Source organism: Amphiprion ocellaris, chromosome 22 (assembly GCF_022539595.1).
Source record: "Amphiprion ocellaris isolate individual 3 ecotype Okinawa chromosome 22, ASM2253959v1, whole genome shotgun sequence".
Taxonomy (NCBI): domain Eukaryota; kingdom Metazoa; phylum Chordata; class Actinopteri; family Pomacentridae; genus Amphiprion; species Amphiprion ocellaris.
The window spans coordinates 21,239,150-21,262,966 of NC_072787.1; the positions used below are offsets into that span (position 1 = coordinate 21,239,150).

The window sequence follows — 23,817 nt, forward strand, 5'->3', positions numbered from 1 at the left end:
AACAGTTCCTCCCTCTGCACGGAGAATGAGAAGACCGAGCAGTAATCAGAGAAGAGTTATGAGATGGAGAGTTGTGCTCACTGAACTGCCTTTTCCTTCCCCTCCTCCTCATCCTACTTCTTCAGTAAACTGCTTTCACTTGTTTTTCTTTTTTCTTTCGCCGCCTCGTTCTGTGCTTCTTCGCTCAGATTTCCTGCCTCTAGGAGCGGTGGAAAGGAAGGGGGAGGAGCGAGGACAGCTGATGGAGAAAATCTGGGGAAAACAGCATTGGCATTCTTATCCTCCCTGTGTTCTGTCTTCACATCTCCAATGAAGGGTTGGAAGGAAATCAGTGATATTTCTTGTTACAATCGCTGTGGATTGCCGCTGCTGCTTTGCGTCAAATAAAAACCTGTGAAACGTGGCAGAAACTTCTTGTGAATTTCTCTGCGTGAATTGAATGCTATTGCCATAAAATCTCTATGCAAAACAGACATTTTATCATTAAAACAAACTTCTCTCTCTGTTTGAGAACACAGCCAAAGAGCTGAGAGAATGAACGCAGTATTAAGTTTCGAGAGATAAAAAGTTACAATCGCAACTCAAGTGGAGGATAACAACTTAAATCTTCCCTCCGCAGTTAAAAAATGTCCCAACGGCAATGACACACACAGACGTCTCTGGCACAGCAAAAATCAACAGTGAAACACTATATATCTGGCTGAGTAAACACAAGTAAATGGGCCATCGGCGTGTGAGCAGTTTACAGATGAAGTGTGAGGGATTTGTTGCCCCTGGGAAGGCAAAGAATATTAACATGTTGGAGACAGGAGTTTTCTGAGCGGGGCTGTTTAGACTGCACATCTGACCCTCGCACTGCCTGCAAGACAGCGATGTGGGAATATCTGGAGTGTGTATTATTTTATTGGGGCTTGTGACTATCAGTAATATTGGACGACACACCAGTGATGGAAAAGTGAAGGGGGATGAGGTTTCCATTAAAACTTTCTTCTACCATAGATTCAATGGCGGTTTTTAGTTTTTAAAACATACTCTAGGTGATTGGCTCTCTTCTCACCATGCTGCACTGTTGGGTGAACACAGGTGTAGATTTTGGGAGGGACTTAGATTAGATTAGATGTATTTGTCCCCACCAGTAAAAACAAAAAAGAAGCAAAGCTGTCAGCAGGGATAATACTAGATGAAAAAAAGCTGATATATTCGAAAGTAATACAGATTGCATGACAGCCTTACTGTTTTATATTCCATTTTATTTTTGAAATGTCACTTGGTTCCTCAATTTTGTGTTTTCTTTTACACAAATAAAGACATTTCCACCAAAAATGAAAAATTGATGCATAAATATGACATTCAAACAGATAAACATGCACTGTGCTCACTGCTGGGTTCAGTGCACAGAGCAAATAGATGGCGTTTATGTGCAACTATGCAATTACTTTAATAAAATATTCAGTATAATGTCAAATTTTACCCCCTTTACCTCAATTAAGAAACTATAATAGATCTGTAGAGCTATTGAGGGGGAAAATACAACAAACCTAAGCTCTGTTTCGACACATTGCCTACCTCCAACAAGCCAACTGACTGGTAAAACACTCTTAACACACCTATTTAGATAGAAACCGGTTCCCAAGGTAGGAAAAACAACACAACTGTTTTTGTATAGCACATTTCATACACAAAAGCAATTCAAAATGCTGTAAATGAGCGTGAAAATGTTTGAAAACAGTGCAAAATGAGAGGGAGATAGAGCTTTCTTCTTCAGGTCTCGATATAAAGGCAAACTTGATATGCACAAGTTTCTGGCTTGATGCTTTATTTCTGTTGGCCATACAGTATTCTTCACAGAGCGCAGCTATGCCCACGTAAGCTTGCAGAGCAATGCACTGCACATGCACTTTACTTAATGCAGCAATAAACAGTCATGTAGTAAAAGCCATTGGAAATAATGGGCTTCAGAGTGCACTGGTGCCACGGTTGCATTAATAAGTCTGAAAGCCCCGAAAAGTATATCAAATCAAATCATTAAAAACATTATTTTGACACAAAAAATACCAATGAAGGCGAGCTGTTATGTTTTCTCAGTGGTATCCAATGGAAACATTCACTGATTTCCAGAAAATGTGTACATTTTGATGGAGTAGCAACTTAAATTCCTATCATGACTTGCCTGAGGGATGTATAGAACCACACAGAGCCCCAACCAATCTTTCCTAGTGTTATTTTGGCATTGACTCCTATAGGAAGGCTATACTGACCTCATGCAGGAAGCAGATACTTGCGCAGAACTATAATCTAAATTACACACTGCTTTTGATAAGCATATAGAGAGCTGCATATAAATCTTGCCATGTTTACAGTGCAGCCTTGTACTACGGTGCTGGAAGCGGTTTGGAAGGGCAGATTAGGCTTTTCCTCATCACTGTTATCACCGTTGCTTTGGTCCTTGGCAGACAGGCAGGAAGTCGGCATGTTCATTGTTCCCACCGTTCTCCTGTGTCTGAGCCACCTTCCTGGTGCCACTATAAACGGGTGAAGGAACTGACCTCAAAGCATGGCTGCTCCGACGCGATCGGCTCTCTTGTGAATCTGTGTTACCTCAGCGGTTAAGGCTTTGGCTCCAGCTGATACGACAGGATCAAAACAGAGTCGCAACACACAAGCCGAACATCTCAGGGTGTTGTCGGTTTAGTTTCTACTACGTCTGAGCTGCATTCCTAAAGCACCCAGAGCTCTGCTGTGCCAAAGCAAACCCTTGAGGCCCAGACAGGGTCACAGCGTAACCCCTGCTGGGAGATACTCAATTTCATCCCACAGGAAGGATTTACTGTCCTGGACTGTGCCTTTCAGTCTGCAGCTAATAAGCGACTCAGCTGGGTCAGGCCACCGCAAACTTGTCTAAATAATAACTGAAAACAGAGACAAGTCGCAAAATCTTGCCAGACGACTGCCAGCCTCAGTCTGTTCTCAGGAGGAGAATGACTCTAACTTCCTCATGTTGATTTTGTGGGCACACATGATGGATCAGTGAAAGAAGACAGGCAACGGCCGACTTTCCATCTGATATTAAGGCTGGACCATAATTCACTATTATGGGTTTTATTGAGTTTTGAGGTGATTATGAGATCTTTGCAATTCTTGTGATGATACTGGTTTTTGTTTACAGGAAACAGATTCAGTCCCGGTGAATGTTGGTGCAGTCTCCAGCCATTCAGAGTCTCTGGTTTGGATCCTTCACATAGCGGCTTTTGAGACAAACTGTACCATAATAAACATTCGTACTCTTACAACTATAAAAATGAATCCAAACTTGTATAGCATTAAATGCAGCCGCTGTGAAATAATAACAAAACTGTTTTCCGTTTATGGTAAGGCTAACTTTAGATTGTGCTAACATTAGTGAGACTAAGTTGAAGCAACTTCAATGTAAAAACAGACAAATAACGTTACTATTTATGAATTAGTTAGTGGTTGTTTATCTGAGAGATCCTTATAGACAGACCAATTAATTGGGGCAATTAAATGCTATTTTGAGATAATTAGCGTTGGCAGAATACTGGAGCTAGTGAACTAACGCAGTTAATCGGTCATTGTCCATGTTGTAGAACCACATTTATACTTTATTTTTCATTCATAACTTTAGTTTTTGATTGCATGTGCACATTTACTCAGTTGATTTAGTTGTTTTTCAAAATAGAAAACAAGTGCAAAGCAGACAGCACAGATCAGAATAAGAAAAGCTTTATTAAGGGCAAGCAATTCTGTGTCTCATTTGTAACTGTTACTCAACTGCTGTATTTTATGGGATGTAAAAAGGAAAAAAAAAACATGGTATTATCATTACCTATGAACCATTAGCCTTCCTGATTGCTAAATATTGGCATCAGCCATTAAAGAACTCTAATCGGTTGACAACGTAAGCAGCACATAAGTTGCTCTAGCTAATGTTTATGCATGCTAGCTTTAGTTTGATAGATTTATCTTATTTGTAGCCTACCTGGGTTGTGGATTGATTGTAGCTTAAGAACAAACCCATCTTTAGTGCAGTAGAAGGTGTAAAGTGTGCATATCTTAATGTACTTCCTGTGAATTTTGTCAGCGTAACCTTACTTGGTCCTGTATGTCCCCTACGTTACTGTGACTAACTGAGATTAGATTAGAGTTTGTTAAGTAGATTTTGCTGCTTAAGTAACATTATCAAGGCAGATTGCTGACTTGTTGACTGGTCAATACTCTTACTGTACTTCAGCATCAACTACTATGTTGTAACATGCAGACTCTGTTCAGTTAAACAGCAGCTTCAAGTGGAATCATGGTGATCACATCGTGCTTTCCTTTACACAAAATTCAGTTGTCTGATTCTATTTATACTAAAAATAATTTACTATTTAAACATTTTCGAGCTTGTTAACAGTTTATTTGCTACAGTGTGCACAATTCCTTGCACTTCTTTTTGTTTTTAATTCAACAACGCTAGTTTCAACCACATCAACATGCCCCTGTCTATTTAAATGCATTTATTTAGAATAAAATTGCATACTTTTACAATATATTTACAATGTGGACACTGCAGTCCATCATAAAAAATAGTGTCTTTGTTCATTGTGTGACCTCTTTGTAACAGAAAATGAGTTTACTTCTGTTTGCTTCAGTGCAGTAAGTTGCTTACCCTGGGTTGGATTTTCACATTTAAAACATTTCAATTGGTCGGTTTCCTCTGAACAAACATGATTTAACTGCTAGCTGCGCAACAATTAAAGAAAGTTTGAATGTTGCGGTACAACTGACGTTTTTCTTTTGTGTTCGTATTACCAAAGTAAATCTTGTTACATTCTGATGTTTGATACAGTGGCTGAGATCAGAGCTAACAAACAGCAGTGACCCTCCAGCAGCACAGGGACACTGCAGGCCTCAATGTGAATACTCCCAGTGTGTGGTGGGGAAACAGCCCAGACTGCTTCCTGATTAGTTTAGTGGACCACAGGACTAGGTGGGCAAGGCCTGTGTGATCTGCCACTGTGTGTGAAGGCAGGTCTGCATGTGTGCGTCTTTGTGTGTGTGCATGCATGTGTGTGTCTTTCTAAGGAGGGGGGATTTGACTGTGGCCGTGGCGGTTCCAGACCATGTAATTACTCCCACTTAGCGTGGAGAAAAAAATAACAATTTCAGTCATAACACAGGGGGGGAATTATGGTCTGGAAGCCACTGACTATGGCCTATACTCTGTCTATATATTTCTATCTGCACAGGTTGCGCTCCAAGAAGACACATTCAGGATAATTATCAATTTCCCCAAAATAGCCCGGATTTACTTCCAGAGGCTCCTCAGCGAACGGATCCAAGTGAGTCAGCAGTTCCAGCGAATGACTAATCCGCCTCGACTCAAAGCACACATACATCTGACTCTGTATTTAGGTTAATCAGCGTATTAACCTCACTGAAACGAACTAATTGGCGCATATCTTATGTGAAGGCGTGCTGTCTCGTGAGGAGTTGGCCCGATGCTTTCCGTCCGTCCACGCCTTCTCTCTTCTGTCCGAGAAACACCTTGAAACCTTCAGCTGAGTGACGGTTATAAACACAGGCTGTAGCTGCTATTTGTTTTCTTGTGGACAGCGCCGAACCACAAGAATACTGCATTTACCGTGCCAGAGCAAATTTAAGATTGGTGATGACAATGCATGAGAGGAACGGGGTGTTTATATACGAGTGTGAGTGTGCAAAGGAGCCATCGGATGACTGGTCAACCCAGAGAAACTGAGACGGAGACCACCGCAATGTATCTGTGGGGACTTTTGATAAGGTTTTTGATAACAAATCATAAATAGTGAGTCAGTGATTACTTCACAAGGGTTTAGGATTTCATTTTTACTGCCTGACTCATACCCTTAATGCCCAGTAGAAGTCTAACACATTCCGCTAACCTGTAAATCAGGGTGAGATGTGCTGTAAATGAACCATAGCTGGCTCTATATCATCGCGATTTTACTGATAGGAGACAATAGGAAAGGATACTGACAATTAGTCCACTATACTGACATCCCAAAGCTGCACTAATAAATATTTTTACATTAACGATGGATCAAATGGCTAAGTGATGTGCGAAAAGAGAGAATCATCACCCAACTTTGCAGTTTTCGCTCAGCTCTGTGGAGCGATTTACCATCTTCAAGCTCCTTGTTATGGTTTAACCCACAAAAAATTAACTGCTGGTTCACACTCGCAGCTCTCTTCGACCTTATTTCCAGATGGCAGCGGAGCCTTTAGCGGGTAAAAAGCCTAATATTTCCCCTCAGGAGTTGGTTGAGACCAAATAAAGAGCTAAAAGGTGAGTCAAAACTCCAAATGAAGGGTCTAATTACACAACTGATCACAAACACATTGGCCGTATTAGATTTATAAGGTGATACTATAGTGATGTCATGTGTTCAGCTTGGCCACCAAATAAATCCAACTGGTTCAGGTTTAAATATAGAATTTCTGCAGATATATAACTCTGTCGAAGGTATATAAAAATTGACATATGAAAATGAAATTGATCGGTCTGGTTGAGACCATGTGGTCAGAAATTCTTCAAAATGTAAATCCACATATTTCTAGAGTGCAGAAAAGCTCAAAGGCTTTTTCAAGACACTGAGATCACAGCATTTATATTACAGTACTTTTGAACCATAACGCTATATGACATGAAAATACATTTTTTTGTATTATGTACTGTTCCTCTGTAACAAAAAACTGCTGCTTTGACTGACAAATTGTTCAAACTGTATCAGACTGATCCGCATTAGAGGCAGCTGTTGACAGGAGGCTTCAAAAGCCATCTGACAGCTGCAAAGTATTTCTGAACCATTACAGTGAGCATACAGTTTACATTTGTAACACATACACTCCTGACAAAGAGTTCCCTGCAGTGTCTCTGCCAGGGCTGGAAGGCTGCCTGGGTAGCCAGAAGGCCGAGGAGGCGAGAGGGAGCCAGAGAGCTGCATGGAGAAGCAGTAACAACGGCATCTGAGCAGAAGGTGAAGCTCTCCTGCCCCATTTTCACTCCCCACACCTTCCTCGCCTCCAACAAAATCCCTCTCGCCCTCCTCTCCCGAGCGAATGCACCTCCCTCCCTCTCTGGCAACGCTTTGAGCCTGATACGACCACAGTTTAGATAAGCATTCTTCCACAATGAGAAGCCAGAAGTGTGTTTTTTTTCTCCCCCTGTCTTCTAAAACAAAGCTCAAGAAATGCCTTTGGTTTTCTGGGTTCTGATGGGAGCCGTGAGTTTGTTTTCAATTTAAGGTTATCCCAAGAACACACAGGTTTCTCAACCAAAAATAGGCAGCACAGAGAGTGGATGAGGAGAAATGAGGAGAAGAAGAGGGAATGAAGAAGTAGAAGAAGAAGAAGAAGGGAGGGGAGTTTGGTTAATGAGCACCAGATGCCTTACCTTCGGTGGTAGCCACATTCTTCGGAGCTTTAGTTGGTGTGTGATCTGTGCTCGAACTTATGTCAGAGGAGATGCTTGAGCTCCCTTTACCTGCAGGGAAGAAAAACAAAAGTGGTTGGACATAATATAGCAATGCTGAGATGACAGAATTCCTTTTAATTTATTAATTTGATGTCATTTTTGTTTTGTTTTTTTTACCCCGCAGCCTTTAAAAAGCTAACGTTTTTAGGCTTAATCCCTGAAGAGGGCCTGTCAGAGATGAGGTGGGATCACACTGTGATGATGTATTTAATATGGTAAGGAGGTAAGACGTGCAAGGAAATATGAAGCCCATCACTCACTGCTTTCATGACTTTTATGTTCCTCAGGTTTGGATGAATGGTTAGCCTTGGCACATGCACAAAGTCTCTGCTGCTTTGTTTGAGTTAGTGTCCGTTTTTGATATTTGGAAGTGGAATAAAGTCTCCTGAAGTACCCTTTCAGCCTTCACTTCCACTGAAGAAGAGTAAGGAAGCACCCCTGAGTAACATACAAGTGTTTAATAACATCAGTGGCGTGCTTATTGGGTCAAAGAGTTTGTACGGTCAAAACTCTTAATTTATAAGCCGCTTGCATTATTGGATTTGGGATTTTAATTTGTAGAAAGTCAAACAGGAGGGCTGAAATTCAAAGACGTCTCTTTTTAAATGCGTGCCTCTGCTGCCAGAGTACAACAGGCTTGACTGCCATGGTGACTGCAGGCTTCCTGTGGAGAAGTTGTTTATGGCATTTCATTCCTCTGTCAGATCATAAATGCAGCTTTGTGGCTTTCCTGAGAGTGAGTATGCGCCTTTCACCCAGCACGACAGGCCAGAGAGGTATTCCCAAACAGTCACACCCACATGCACATCAAGGGCAGCCACCTAATCGGACTAGACAGTTCCCAAAATAGGCAGAAAATACAAAAGCTTGAGAAAAGAAACGCAACCTGAACAGATACATCTAAAATAATAGAAAACCAATGCGGCTCATATGGTACGAGTATGAATGACATTTTGCGGTGACATCACTGAGCCGGCACATCTGCTAAGGATCCTTCAGGCCTCAGAAATGACTCAGATATTCACGAAGAGCTTGCAGATGTCAACATGAGAGCATTTTTCTGATATCTAAGCAGAGCACAAAGCATAAGGCTGGCAAATGTGTTTTAATATTATCTGGTTGCAGGATTCCTTTCCTCAGCATGAGGAACTCTGCAGGGCTGCAGACCCATGTGCATGTGTGTGGGTTCAATTGTTTTCTGTCTTTGGTGGAAAAACAAGTTTCAGAAAAGCTCCTGCTTCCTGTCTTATGCTTATATAATGTGCTGGTGGATGGCTGCTGCATATTTGCGACCAGTGTGTAATTAATCGTGGAGTCACACTTGAAAACAGATGTGGTCTGACTGACCGCAGAATTCTGCACTTGTATTAAAGACACCAGTGAAAATTTTCAATCAAGACATGAAAACTTCAATATCATGCTATACATTGAGTAATTTGCACATATAACAGTATCAACATTAATCGTAATATCTGTTAAAACAGCATCAGTATCGGATAACACTGTTGGGCTCAACAAAAAGAGAGTCAGTGCAGAAAAAAAACGACATATTGCCTTATTTATTCCATGCATTAGTCATCTGTGACAAAATCCAGTGCCTACATTACAGACAAATCCACCACTGACAATTGGAGTGAGGCGTTACGTGCAAGTAGCGGCTATTCTTTCTGCAAGGATCTGCTACTGATCACATTTACAAGGGCTATGATGTGCATATTCAGCAGTAGTATGCACCACATCCTCCATGCAGACTAGAAAGTAGCAAATCTAGAACAACAATGCGTCCATGGTGTCCTCAGGTGTTCCCGCACACACCCGTAAAGGAGTATAATCCCTGCTTTATGCATCCTCGAGCCACAAGCTGCAAGCAAATGAGTTATAGAGGTCTATAAGCTCCCTTACTTCAAACACCACTCCCCTAATTTTAGTCTTCTGACCCAACTGACATCACTCGAGGCAATTCAGCAGATTTATTTGGTGCAGCTTTTTCTGGAGATGCAAATGCCTTAATACATGGAATCCATGGGAGTACACTTCAATACCTGTAAACGCACCTTGATGTGTACAAGTTTAATCTGCATATACATCACCATTCTGTATTTTTTATTGTTAGTGGTAGATGTTATCACTACTGCTGTGTGGTCAACTTTTTTACTGTATAACGGATTCATATTAAATAACTGATCGATGTGTAGCACGAGATCAGATTATGGTTACTCATGGCATGACCAGTTGCTGACCGATTTCTTTATTAAAACAATGCAAGTGGTAGGGTTCAGACCATATAGGTGCTAATGCCTTGATCAGCAAGAATTCTGATCATTTGCTGCATGGTGCTCCCTTACTCTCTCATCCCATATTTCTCAATTGTCACTATCAAAAAAGGCCCAAAACAACAATCAAAAACAAACCAATGTGTGTCTGTTTGGCTGCACTGGAAATGCATGCACCAGTTGCTCTTTTGGTGTGTATCTAAGTTGCTTAAAGTAGCCAATAGTGGCCATTACAGTCACCAAATCGACCAGGACTGAAATCTTAAAGGTGAACTCTATATTGATTTTACACATCAAGGCCATATAAAGCCTTCTGGTGGCTCCACAGGGAGCTCAGCAACGTCTCATAAATTGCCTGAACCGATGTCCTTGAGGCTGCATTGGTTTAAAAATGAAAGAAAAAAATCTTGGGGTCTAGAGCAAGACAGAAGTGAGTTTAACAGACTGCTGAAGCTGCAGGATCCTTTTCTGTGCTACTAGCCACCAGCTAGAAGTGGGATGAGTTCTTTTTAAACTGTCCACTATTTAACAGGAGAGCAAAGCTAACCTGGACTTAAACTTAAAGATGCAGCTTGTATGTGAAATTATTCACGTGAAAGCACATAATGCTACTTTCAATGCTATAATTTAAGCAGCTCTGCAGCTAAACCAGAAGTTTGAGCTCGAATAATGGTGGAAACTCATCAAATGCATCCTGAGCATAAATAAGATTAGCTTAATGAAGGGAAATGAACCCTATCATCATCAATAAGCTCAATCTTATGACTGTTGTGCTTGTGTTGGTCAGACATTAACATGCTAAGATATTCTTTAATGTTGTTTTTCAGTATTGCTGCTGCAGCCTGTGTTAGATTATGTTCACCTTAACAGGCTGAATTCCTAGGTGGAGCTGGTCCACATGTTATTTTTAGCATCATGAGTTCCAACCTTTTCTCTGCAGTTATTGACTTAGGAAGAGAGCTCATTGGAATGTTATTTATACAAACATCTCTGCTCTGGAGGCCGAAATAATGTGTTTGGGAGAGTCGGACCGCGGCGTTGTCTGCATAAGTAATGCTGAGGATTAGACCTCAGATGAAAAATGCATGCAATGGATGAGACAGGTGGTAACACGAATGTTAATATTTTGGCATAAAATGTAGTCAAACCGCTGCTTATGGCTTTAACTGTCCTGCTTCCGGGATCATTAATGCCACATGTTGGAGATTTTATCAGTATCATGGTATGAGGGTCATCAGATTCAGATTTTTGTTACCGAAACGTCATAAAAAGGTAGATTTAACGTTGCGTTGCGGTGGCTTTGAGCTGCATTCCTGTTGGGTGAAACAACTTATCTGCCGGCCTCTCATTTGTGCATCTACATGCCAACACTGTGCCTAATTATTGATGCTGAAGCTAAACATGGTGCACGTTGCGTTGCAAAAAAGCTGATGCTGTGCAAGAAGAATCTGGCATTTTGTTTACTTGTCCTCTAAGAACCCTGAAGCCGAAGCTCCACCCAAAAGGCAGCATTTTAACAATCAGCAGCAGGAGGCTACTTAAAAGCACAGATACTTGCTGAAATTAAAAACTGCAGGAAATCATCAGAAATGGGTTGATTTCATGGTGTATGCACTAAGAGAGTTGTTTCAATAGAAGCTGCAACGCATGTGACTGCTGCATTTTGCACATTTATGTCTTTTCATGGTGTCTAATGCATATTTTCATGCATGCAGATCATAGAGTGTTCCACAAAAGTGGTTTCCAATTCAAATCACATCAGGCTGTGGAGGAAAAATCTCTGGAATTGGCTCTTATCAAGATAAGAATGACTGAGTGCCCACAAACACTCACATCCTTTGACCCACCTCTGAAGAACCTGCACGAAGACACTCTTTCTCACAAAACCAGCCATAAATTAAGCTACCAGGCGTTGTCTGATGAACTTGTTGCCCTGCCAAGTCAGCTGCTGTTGACTGATTATGACATTTTATTTAAACTGACTGATTTATGCTGCATTTCAAGCTAATACCTGTGCTTGACATGTAGCCTCCACTTCAGTTTTTACATTTAAAAAAGCATGCAAACTACTTTTAACTGAAGCTAAGCTCACAGTAAGCTTCAGAGGAGGTGAAAAAGTGTTAATGCGAGCATTTAATAACGTTTTCTTTCAACTTTTAAAGAGTTTAAAGTGTGTAAATACCACCAGCAGATGTCACCCTCCATCTTGTATGAAGAATATAAATGTAGCATATCTTTAAAAGTATAAAAAAGTGTGCAAATATGAGTCAAAAGTAGCTGTTAGCTTCAAAAACACACATCCTGGACGATTTATAGACCGTTAAATGGCGTTTGGAATGAGTTAAACTCCACACAAAAAGAGAAAACAGTTAATTTTAGACAATTGAATGTATGAGGAGGGAATGGAGCTAGTTTTAAGCTAGCTAACTGATGTGTAGGAAGCTACACACACAAGAAAATCTATTTAGTTTACTGGGACACTAAAGGGGAGGAAAAGTCGCAGATAACGGGAACATAATAGCGACTTTTTAGCACCAGAGTTGAAGAGGTTGATGAAATAAAGACGTATTTCAAAGTGGAATTCAAATAAAATGAGTTATAAAGTTATTATTGCGGCACTTACCCTCGCTTCCATACTGTTTTCCATTGTTCGCACCCATTTTTGGGAATACATAATCTATTGCGCAAAAAAATAAAAAAAATGAAAAAGTTAAATTCCAGGGTAAAAGGCAAGTCTTTCCATAAAGAGACGCTACACAGTCAGAGTTTTGTGCAGGGCCGCTAGCTCCGACTCCAAATAGTTAATCCAGATGTTGCACAGAGGACGCCTGAGCATTACGCAAACCTCGAATCCAGACTCCAGCGGTGCAGAGTTTTCTATATCTGAACATCCACTCGGAGCAGTGTGCGCGAAAATACACAGACACACACACAATCCAGATTCGAGGAGTTTTGGACCGAACTTTTCTTGTGTGTGAAAGTGGCCGAAATGGTAAGCAGCTGTTTATCAGGGCTGAGTGCGGGCAATCATAGCGGCCAGACAACTTGGTGAGGACGCGCAGCTCTCCTCCACTGGATTTGAATTTAAAGAGACCGCAGACCAGGGAGGGAGAGGTGGATATTAAAAAAAAAAATAAAATAAAAAAAAAGACAAGAAAAAAAATAGATTAGCATAAAAACTGACCAAGATTGTGGCTCAGACACACCGAAATGACAGCATATTACAATGCATTTTTGGAGTTTTTCTTTTTTTTTTCTCCTTTTTTAAAATGCAAATCCTCTCCAAACGTCCACATGTATCCTTAATATCTCTTTAGGTGTCCAGATTTATTCTTAACCAACACATTATATATTCTGCCCCCACTGAAAGAAGAGAGCAGTTAAACCACACATGTTGGAATGTTTCTATGAATAGCAGCCATACAGGTCATTGGATATCCAGGAGTAAAGACGCAGGACAAAACCAGTTGTCTGCTGATGACAGTTGACTTAATATTCTAAATACATGTTAAATTCCTTTCTAAATGCACACAGCAGACAGATCTTCAGCACCAAGGGTGGATCTGCATTCCCTTCGAGTTCTTTTAGACTGCAGGAAATAAATTACACAAATTCCTCTCTGCATTAGGTGGCAGAATATTCCCAATGATCTACAGACTTGTCACATTTGTGCTTTATTGGTAGATGTCTTGGCTGACACCCAGAGAAAACACTACCGTGCTCGACACTAATCAAGAGATTTTCCACTCCACAGAGGTATTCCACTCCCACACTTTCACACCAAAAGTCTTTATTGCAAAAAACTTTATTTTCTTAAAAGGAAAAAGTGACTGAGTGGTTAATAGCTACATGATACATTTTGGAGCCGTGCATGCAAACAAGCCGTGTCCTTGATGTTATTTATGCGTCCCTAGGAGCTATTTTTTATTTTTAATGCGTAGATCTCTAGTTTATTTTTACAAGCCATCAAGAATGCATCACGGACTTTAGCTATGTTTGATTGGCTCACATGGTACCAATCAACTGGGCTCTTGGCTGGCTGAGGTCAAATGCCAAACCTCAAACCTTTACAGCCAGCAATCTCTGCCACACTGGAATGCATAGTAAGAAACACTTGGAGATGGATGTGATCATGCACTCACAAATTCAACGTTGTGCAGTCACAAATCAGCATCTCTAAGCCAAAACGCAAGTTATGCAGTACAACTTCCCTGTGTGTACTGATCTGGTGGGTGACAAACTGATATTTTACAGATTGAAAAAGTGTTTTTTGGGTTTCACATACAGGTTCAGATCAGATCTTGCTCGTCGAAGGTGGAAACACCTTCCGCAGGAGTAAGTGGATGAGGGCTGACAGGAGGGCTCGTGTTTATTTCAGGAGGAAGCTCGGATGTGGCTGCAGATAGCACAAAGCAAGCCGAAGCAGAGACACCGAAGCTGTCCTCTGGCACCGCTGAACCCTGAGAGAACGTGTCCGAGCCTCGGTTGGTGTCCGTCGCAGCTGCACTCGAGGAAGCCGAGTGGTCATTTTCGGCTTCTGTGGTGGCCGGGCGCCTGGGAGAAAGTGGGGCAGAGGTGATCTCCTCGAGCTTGCTGTTTAATGTGTTCATTGTCACAGGAATTGACATACACCTGAGGAGGGAAACAAAACAAAACTGTGTCTGAGGAAATCAGGCTGAAGTTAAAAATGGAAACATGGCAGGGTTCCCACACTTACTAAAGCTACATCCAAGCTAATTTTCATTTTGAAAAACGCACAACTTCTGCCACGTTTACGCCTGGCGTCCACGCTGCTCTGCAGTTTGAGGATCCCTAAAATGGAGACGTTTGGAAACAGTGCTGACCCTATTTTAGTTTGAAAACTGTGGGGTTGCATTTCAGTCTGGATGGAGATTTTAGGAAACGATGATGCAGACACCCATGTTCACTTTCTGATTAGGCCTTACTGTCATTACATTCGCTTTCAGATTCATCATGCTCATATCACATGGCCAATTTATGGAAGAAAACAAAGGCATCAACCTCGACTACCAGTTGTTAATTCAGTACAGCTTTAAAAAAAAAAAAGAAGCTTATGCATGTCAGTATTGATTGGGATTATGTCTGAAATGGAGTTAAAATGCTCATCTGGACTGAGATTGTTTTCCTTTTAACCCATTGTCTAACCACTTTTCTGGTGGAATTTGCATTTTTAAACTATTGATTTTGCCACTGAGGCCCATCATTTGAATGTAGGCGCCTTCTTTAAACTGTAGCGCAAGGAGAAAAAGTTTTATCATGGATATATACCTCTTCATAACAGTGGAGATGTATTCATTTATGGAGGGATCAAATGTTCCTCTTCCAAACAAGGTGCAGGTAATCTCATGAGGACTCGACACGTTCACCAGCACTGCAGATACAAATGCACGAGTAAGTCCTAATACAGCTGCCATTGACATCACCTTTGTAGTATACGACCGATTCCTTAAAACTATATTACATAAACCTATCCTGATTTTACAGAATCTCACAAATTACCATTGAGGCTGCATCTAAGTTCATCATTATGTCACTAGAATGTCAGGAAACACTGGAAAATATACCTATTTATTCAACCAACAGTCTGCAAACCAAAGATGTCTAGTTTATAGTTAGAAATGACAACAAAAAGCATCAGATTCTCCCTTTTAACAAGCTGGAATCAGTTTGGCACCTGTGCTTGCCCACCACAATTGATGTTAATGCTATTTTTCTGTTAAATAACCAACTAATTATTGCAGCACTAGTTGATACTTGTCAGATGTTGAAGCTCAGAACAACCGTGATAATTTGCAATAGTCGACAAGTATAAAAACTGCTTACAAACAGCAAGGGAGTCAACGTTGGGTTGCTGGAAGGTCACAGAAAAGCTGCTGTCAGACTCTGGTCGGACTTCAAAATGCAGATCGCAAAACAAACCTGATAGGATTAATCAATTAGGTGTTGCGTAACAACAACAAAAAATAAACAAAACAGCAACAACAAAAAAATGTTGGCTCCCCACTTTGCAAGACAGATCATCTCCATATGGGCTGCGATTCTGTGGTGTTAAAACTCCTCCTACCTGGACCGGAGCACCGAACGGAGAAACAGCTCCTCAGCAGGGTGTTAATGGCACACTGGTGACGCAGCACATCCACGAGTGCCGACACATGAGCAGGGTGGGTGAACGCAACCCTGTCCACCACAATCCCTCCGTGAGCAGGCATATTCCAGGCAGCTCCAGGGAGAATATAACTATGCATCACACCACCAGGAAGAGGCTGGATGTGCAGGAATTGATTAGTTTGTGATTCATTAAATCGGAGTTTGCATAATAAGCTACATTGCAAAAACTCATTATCTTACCAAGTCTGTTTGTCTTATTTTTAGTCAAAATGTCTCATCCCACTTGATTGAAGATGAATTCACTTACCAAGTGACATTTCAGCAAAATGGAGGGACTTGTTTTAAGACAACGCATCTTAAGTATCTTGTTAAGTCAAACAATCTTGAAATGATCTTGTTTTGAGTTGAATTTTACAAGAAAACTCAAAATAAGTTTAACCCTCGTGTTGTCCTGCGGGTCAAAATTGACCCGTTTTAAAGGTTGAAAATGTGGGAAAAAATGATTTTCAGTGAAACCTCTGGTGTCCACATTTTCAACATTTTTGAGAAATCTTTAAACATTTTTTGGTGGAAAAAAAACGTTAAAAATGTTTCTTCAGAACATTCACAAAAAAAATCAAATATAAAGTTTAAGACTGACCTGACATCAGATGAATATAAAGTTAAATATAAAGATTAAAACTGACCTAAGATCAGATCAATATGAAGTTAGATATGAAGTTCAAAACTTACCTGAGATCAGATAAAGTTTAAAACTTACCTGAGATCAGATCAATATAAGGTTAAATATTAAGTTTAAAACTGACCTGAGATCAGATAAAGTTTAAAACTGACCTGAGATCAGATGAAGTTAAAAATTGACCTGTCAGAGAAAATTTAAAACTTACAGGAGATCAGATAAAGTTTAAAACTGACTTGAGATCAGATCAATATAAAGTTAAATATAAAGATTAAAACTGACCTGAGATCAGATCAATATAAATCTAAATATAAACATTAAAACTGACCTGAGATCAGATCAATATGAAGTTAAATATACAGATCAAAACTGACCTGAGATCAGATCAAGATGAAGCTAAATATGAAGATTAAAACTGACCTGAGATCAGATAAATGTGAAGTTAAATAAAACTGACCTGAGATGAGATCAATATGAAGTTAAATATAAAGATTAAAACTGACCTGAGACCATACCAATATAAAGCTAAATATGAAGATTAAAACTTACCTGAGATCAGATCAATATAAAGTTAAATAAAACTGACCTGGGATCAGTTCAATATGAACTTAAATATAAAGATGAAAACTGACGTGAGATCAGAAAAATTTAAAGTTAAATAAAACTAACCTGAGATCAGATCAATATAAACTTAAATACAAAGATTAAAACTGACCTGAGATCAGATAAATGTAAAGTTAAATATAAAGATTAAAACTGACCTGATATCAGATCAATATAAAGCTAAATATAAAGTTTAAAACTGACCTGAGATCAGATCAATATAAAGCTAAATATAAAGACTAAAGCTGACCTGAGAACAGATAAATGTAAAGTTAAATATAAAGATTAAAACTGACCTGAGATCAGAAAAATGTAGTTAAATAAAACTGACCTGAGATCAGATAAATGTAAAGTTAAATATAGAGTTTAAAACTGACCTGAGTTCAGATCAAGATCAACTTAAATATAAAGATTAAAACTGACCTGAGATCAGACAAATGTAAAGTTTAAAACTGACCTGGAATCAGATCAATATGAACTTAAATATAAAGATTAAAACTGAAGTGAGATCAGATAAATTTAAAGTTAAATAAAACTGACCTGAGACCAGATCAATATGAACTTAAATACAAAGATGAAAACTGACCTGACATCAGAGAAATGTAAGGTTAAATATAAAGATTAAAACTGAACTGAGATCAGATGAATTTAAAGTTAAATAAAACTGACCTGAGATTAGATCAATATCAACTTAAACATAAAGATTAAAACTGACCTGAGATCAGATAAATGTAAAGGTAAATATAAAGAATAAAACTGACCTGAGATCAGACAAATTTAAGGTTAAATAAAACTGACCTGAGACCAGATCAATATGAACTTAAATACAAAGATGAAAACTGACCTGACATCAGAGAAATGTAAGGTTAAATATAAAGATTAAAACTGAACTGAGATCAGATGAATTTAAAGTTAAATAAAACTGACCTGAGATTAGATCAATATCAACTTAAACATAAAGATTAAAACTGACCTGAGATCAGATAAATGTAAAGGTAAATATAAAGAATAAAACTGACCTGAGATCAGACAAATTTAAGGTTAAATAAAACTGACCTGAGATCAGATCATGATAAAGTTTAATACAGAGATTAAAACTGACCTGAGATCAGATAAATGTAAAGTTAAATAAAACTGACCTGAGATCAGATCATGATAAAGTTACATATAGCGATTAAAACTCACCCGAGATCAGAGAAATTCCAAGTTTAAAACTGACCTGAGATCAGATCAATATAAACTTTAATATAAATATAAAAACTGACCTGTGATCAGATCAATATGAAGCTAAATATGAAGATTAAAACTGACCTGAGATCAGTTCAATATCAACTTAAATATAAAGATTAAAACTGACCTGAGATCAGATCAATATGAAGCTAAATACAAAGATTAAAACTGACCTGAGATCAGATAAATGTAAAGTTAAATAAAACTGACCTGAGATCACATCATGATCAAGTTAAATACAGAGATTAAAACTGACCTGAGATCAGATCAATATAAACTTTAATATAAAGTTTAAAACTGACCTGAGATAAGATCAATATAAACTTTAATATGAAGTTTAAAACTGACCTGAGAGCAGATCAATATAACCTTTAATATGAAGATTAAAACTGACCTGAGATCAGATAAATGTAAAGTTAAATAAAACTGACCTGAGATCAGTTCATGATGAATTTAAATACAGAGATTAAAACTAACCTGAGATCAGATAAATGTAAAGTTAAATAAAACTGACCTGAGATCAGATCATGATAAAGTTAAATAGAGAGATTAAAACTGACCTGAGATCATATAAATGTAAAGTTTAAAACTGACCTGAGATCAGAGCAATATAACCTTTAATATGAAGATTAAAACTGACCTGAGATCAGATAAATGTAAAGTTAAATAAAACTGACCTGAGATCAGATCATTATGAAGCTAAATATGAAGATTAAAACTGACCTGAGATCAGATCATGATAAAGTTAAATACAGAGATTAAAACTGACCTGAGATCAGATCATGATAAAGTTAAATACAGAGATCAAAACTGACCTGAGATCAGATCAATATAACCTTTAATATAAAGATTAAAACTGACCTGAGATCAGATAAAGGTGAAGTTAAATAAAACTGACCTGAGATCAGATCATGATAAAGTTAAATACAGAGATCAAAACTGACCTGAGATCATATAAATGTAAAGTTTAAAACTGACCTGAGATCAGATCAATATAACCTTTAATATAAAGATTAAAACTGACCTGAGATCATATCAATATGAAGCTAAATATGAAGATTAAAACTGACCTGAGATCAGATCAATATAAAGCTAAATGGAAAGATTAAAACTGACCTGAGATCAGAAAAATGTAAAGTTAAATAAAACTGACCTGAGATCAGATCATGATAAAGTTAAATACAGAGATCAAAACTGACCTGAGATCAGACGAATGTAAAGTTTAAAACTGACCTGAGATCAGATCAATATAACCTTTAATATAAAGATTAAAACTGACCTGAGATCAGATCAATATAAAGCTAAATAGAAAGATTAAAACTGACCTGACATCAGATCAATATGAAGCTAAATATGAAGATTAAAACTGACCTGAGATCAGATAAATGTAAAGTGAAATAAAACTGACCTGAGATCAGATCAATATAACCTGTAATATAAAGATTGAAACTGACCTGAGATCAGATCAATATAACCTTTAATATGTAGAATAAAACTGACCTGAGATCAGATCAATATAAAGCTAAAAATAGAAACATTAAAACTGACCTGAGATCAGATAAATGTAAACTTTAAAACTGACCTGAGATCAGATAAATGTTAAGTTAAATAAAACTGACCTGAGATCAGATCATGATAAAGTTAAATACAGAGATCAAAACTGACCTGAGATCAGATGAATGTAAAGTTTAAAACTGACCTGAGATCAGATCAATATAACCTTTAATATGAAGATTAAAACTGACCTGAGAGCAGATAAATGTAAAGTTAAATAAAACTGACCTGAGATCAGATCATGATAAAGCTAAATGGAAAGATTAAAACTGACCTGAGATCAGATAAATGTAAAGTTAAATATCGAGTTTCAAACTGGCCTGAGATCAGATCAATATCAACTTAAACATAAATATTAAAACTGACCTGAGATCAGATCAATATGAAGCTAAATATGAAGATTAAAACTGACCTGAGATCAGAAAAATGTAAAGTTAAATAAAACTGACCTGAGATCAGATCGTGATAAAGTTAAATACAGAGATTAAAACTGACCTGAGATCAGATAAATGTAAAGTTAAATAAAAGTGACCCGAGATCAGATCATGATAAAATTAAATACAGAGATTAAAACTGATCTGAGATCATATAAATGTAAAGTTTAAAACTGACCTGAGATCAGATCAATATAACCTTTAATATAAAGATTAAAACTGACCTGTGATCAGATCAATATGAAGCTAAATATGAAGATTAAAACTGACCTGATGTCAGATAAATGTAAAGTTAAATATCGAGTTTCAAACTGGCCTGAGATCAGATCAATATCAACTTAAACATAAATATTAAAACTGACCTGAGATCAGATCAATATGAAGCTAAATATGAAGATGAAAACTGACCTGACATCAGAGAAATGTAAGGTTAAATATAAAGATTAAAACTGAACTGAGATCAGATGAATTTAAAGTTAAATAAAACTGACCTGAGATTAGATCAATATCAACTTAAACATAAAGATTAAAACTGACCTGAGATCAGATAAATGTAAAGGTAAATATAAAGAATAAAACTGACCTGAGATCAGACAAATTTAAGGTTAAATAAAACTGACCTGAGACCAGATCAATATGAACTTAAATACAAAGATGAAAACTGACCTGACATCAGAGAAATGTAAGGTTAAATATAAAGATTAAAACTGAACTGAGATCAGATGAATTTAAAGTTAAATAAAACTGACCTGAGATTAGATCAATATCAACTTAAACATAAAGATTAAAACTGACCTGAGATCAGATAAATGTAAAGGTAAATATAAAGAATAAAACTGACCTGAGATCAGACAAATTTAAGGTTAAATAAAACTGACCTGAGATCAGATCATGATAAAGTTTAATACAGAGATTAAAACTGACCTGAGATCAGATAAATGTAAAGTTAAATAAAACTGACCTGAGATCAGATCATGATAAAGTTACATATAGCGATTAAAACTCACCCGAGATCAGAGAAATTCCAAGTTTAAAACTGACCTGAGATCAGATCAATATAAACTTTAATATAAATATAAAAACTGACCTGTGATCAGATCAATATGAAGCTAAATATGAAGATTAAAACTGACCTGAGATCAGTTCAATATCAACTTAAATATAAAGATTAAAACTGACCTGAGATCAGATCAATATGAAGCTAAATACAAAGATTAAAACTGACCTGAGATCAGATAAATGTAAAGTTAAATAAAACTGACCTGAGATCACATCATGATCAAGTTAAATACAGAGATTAAAACTGACCTGAGATCAGATCAATATAAACTTTAATATAAAGTTTAAAACTGACCTGAGATAAGATCAATATAAACTTTAATATGAAGTTTAAAACTGACCTGAGAGCAGATCAATATAACCTTTAATATGAAGATTAAAACTGACCTGAGATCAGATAAATGTAAAGTTAAATAAAACTGACCTGAGATCAGTTCATGATGAATTTAAATACAGAGATTAAAACTAACCTGAGATCAGATAAATGTAAAGTTAAATAAAACTGACCTGAGATCAGATCATGATAAAGTTAAATAGAGAGATTAAAACTGACCTGAGATCATATAAATGTAAAGTTTAAAACTGACCTGAGATCAGAGCAATATAACCTTTAATATGAAGATTAAAACTGACCTGAGATCAGATAAATGTAAAGTTAAATAAAACTGACCTGAGATCAGATCATTATGAAGCTAAATATGAAGATTAAAACTGACCTGAGATCAGATCATGATAAAGTTAAATACAGAGATTAAAACTGACCTGAGATCAGATCATGATAAAGTTAAATACAGAGATCAAAACTGACCTGAGATCAGATCAATATAACCTTTAATATAAAGATTAAAACTGACCTGAGATCAGATAAAGGTGAAGTTAAATAAAACTGACCTGAGATCAGATCATGATAAAGTTAAATACAGAGATCAAAACTGACCTGAGATCATATAAATGTAAAGTTTAAAACTGACCTGAGATCAGATCAATATAACCTTTAATATAAAGATTAAAACTGACCTGAGATCATATCAATATGAAGCTAAATATGAAGATTAAAACTGACCTGAGATCAGATCAATATAAAGCTAAATGGAAAGATTAAAACTGACCTGAGATCAGAAAAATGTAAAGTTAAATAAAACTGACCTGAGATCAGATCATGATAAAGTTAAATACAGAGATCAAAACTGACCTGAGATCAGACGAATGTAAAGTTTAAAACTGACCTGAGATCAGATCAATATAACCTTTAATATAAAGATTAAAACTGACCTGAGATCAGATCAATATAAAGCTAAATAGAAAGATTAAAACTGACCTGACATCAGATCAATATGAAGCTAAATATGAAGATTAAAACTGACCTGAGATCAGATAAATGTAAAGTGAAATAAAACTGACCTGAGATCAGATCAATATAACCTGTAATATAAAGATTGAAACTGACCTGAGATCAGATCAATATAACCTTTAATATGTAGAATAAAACTGACCTGAGATCAGATCAATATAAAGCTAAAAATAGAAACATTAAAACTGACCTGAGATCAGATAAATGTAAACTTTAAAACTGACCTGAGATCAGATAAATGTTAAGTTAAATAAAACTGACCTGAGATCAGATCATGATAAAGTTAAATACAGAGATCAAAACTGACCTGAGATCAGATGAATGTAAAGTTTAAAACTGACCTGAGATCAGATCAATATAACCTTTAATATGAAGATTAAAACTGACCTGAGAGCAGATAAATGTAAAGTTAAATAAAACTGACCTGAGATCAGATCATGATAAAGCTAAATGGAAAGATTAAAACTGACCTGAGATCAGATAAATGTAAAGTTAAATATCGAGTTTCAAACTGGCCTGAGATCAGATCAATATCAACTTAAACATAAATATTAAAACTGACCTGAGATCAGATCAATATGAAGCTAAATATGAAGATTAAAACTGACCTGAGATCAGAAAAATGTAAAGTTAAATAAAACTGACCTGAGATCAGATCGTGATAAAGTTAAATACAGAGATTAAAACTGACCTGAGATCAGATAAATGTAAAGTTAAATAAAAGTGACCCGAGATCAGATCATGATAAAATTAAATACAGAGATTAAAACTGATCTGAGATCATATAAATGTAAAGTTTAAAACTGACCTGAGATCAGATCAATATAACCTTTAATATAAAGATTAAAACTGACCTGTGATCAGATCAATATGAAGCTAAATATGAAGATTAAAACTGACCTGATGTCAGATAAATGTAAAGTTAAATATCGAGTTTCAAACTGGCCTGAGATCAGATCAATATCAACTTAAACATAAATATTAAAACT

General features: G+C 37.2%; 2 protein-coding genes across 2 annotated transcripts in view; both read right to left on the reverse strand.

The window, feature by feature from the left end:
• LOC111587683 (F-box and leucine-rich repeat protein 7) overlaps positions 1-12,867 on the reverse strand; it is a 28,802-nt gene extending 15,935 nt beyond the window's left edge. Inside the window, exons 1-2 of the mRNA XM_023297748.3 lie at positions 12,413-12,867; positions 7,436-7,525 (exon numbers count right to left, since the gene is read on the reverse strand). Coding sequence (XP_023153516.2) covers positions 7,436-7,525; positions 12,413-12,449 — 127 coding nt within the window. The 5' untranslated portion in view covers positions 12,450-12,867. The remainder of the gene's footprint in view (positions 1-7,435; positions 7,526-12,412) is intronic.
• Positions 12,868-13,504: 637 nt separating this feature from the next.
• zgc:111976 (uncharacterized protein LOC553663 homolog) overlaps positions 13,505-23,817 on the reverse strand; it is a 24,692-nt gene continuing 14,379 nt past the window's right edge. The window contains exons 14-17 of the mRNA XM_055007055.1: positions 15,875-16,073; positions 15,634-15,729; positions 15,079-15,181; positions 13,505-14,421 (exon numbers count right to left, since the gene is read on the reverse strand). Coding sequence (XP_054863030.1) covers positions 14,079-14,421; positions 15,079-15,181; positions 15,634-15,729; positions 15,875-16,073 — 741 coding nt within the window. The 3' untranslated portion in view covers positions 13,505-14,078. The remainder of the gene's footprint in view (positions 14,422-15,078; positions 15,182-15,633; positions 15,730-15,874; positions 16,074-23,817) is intronic.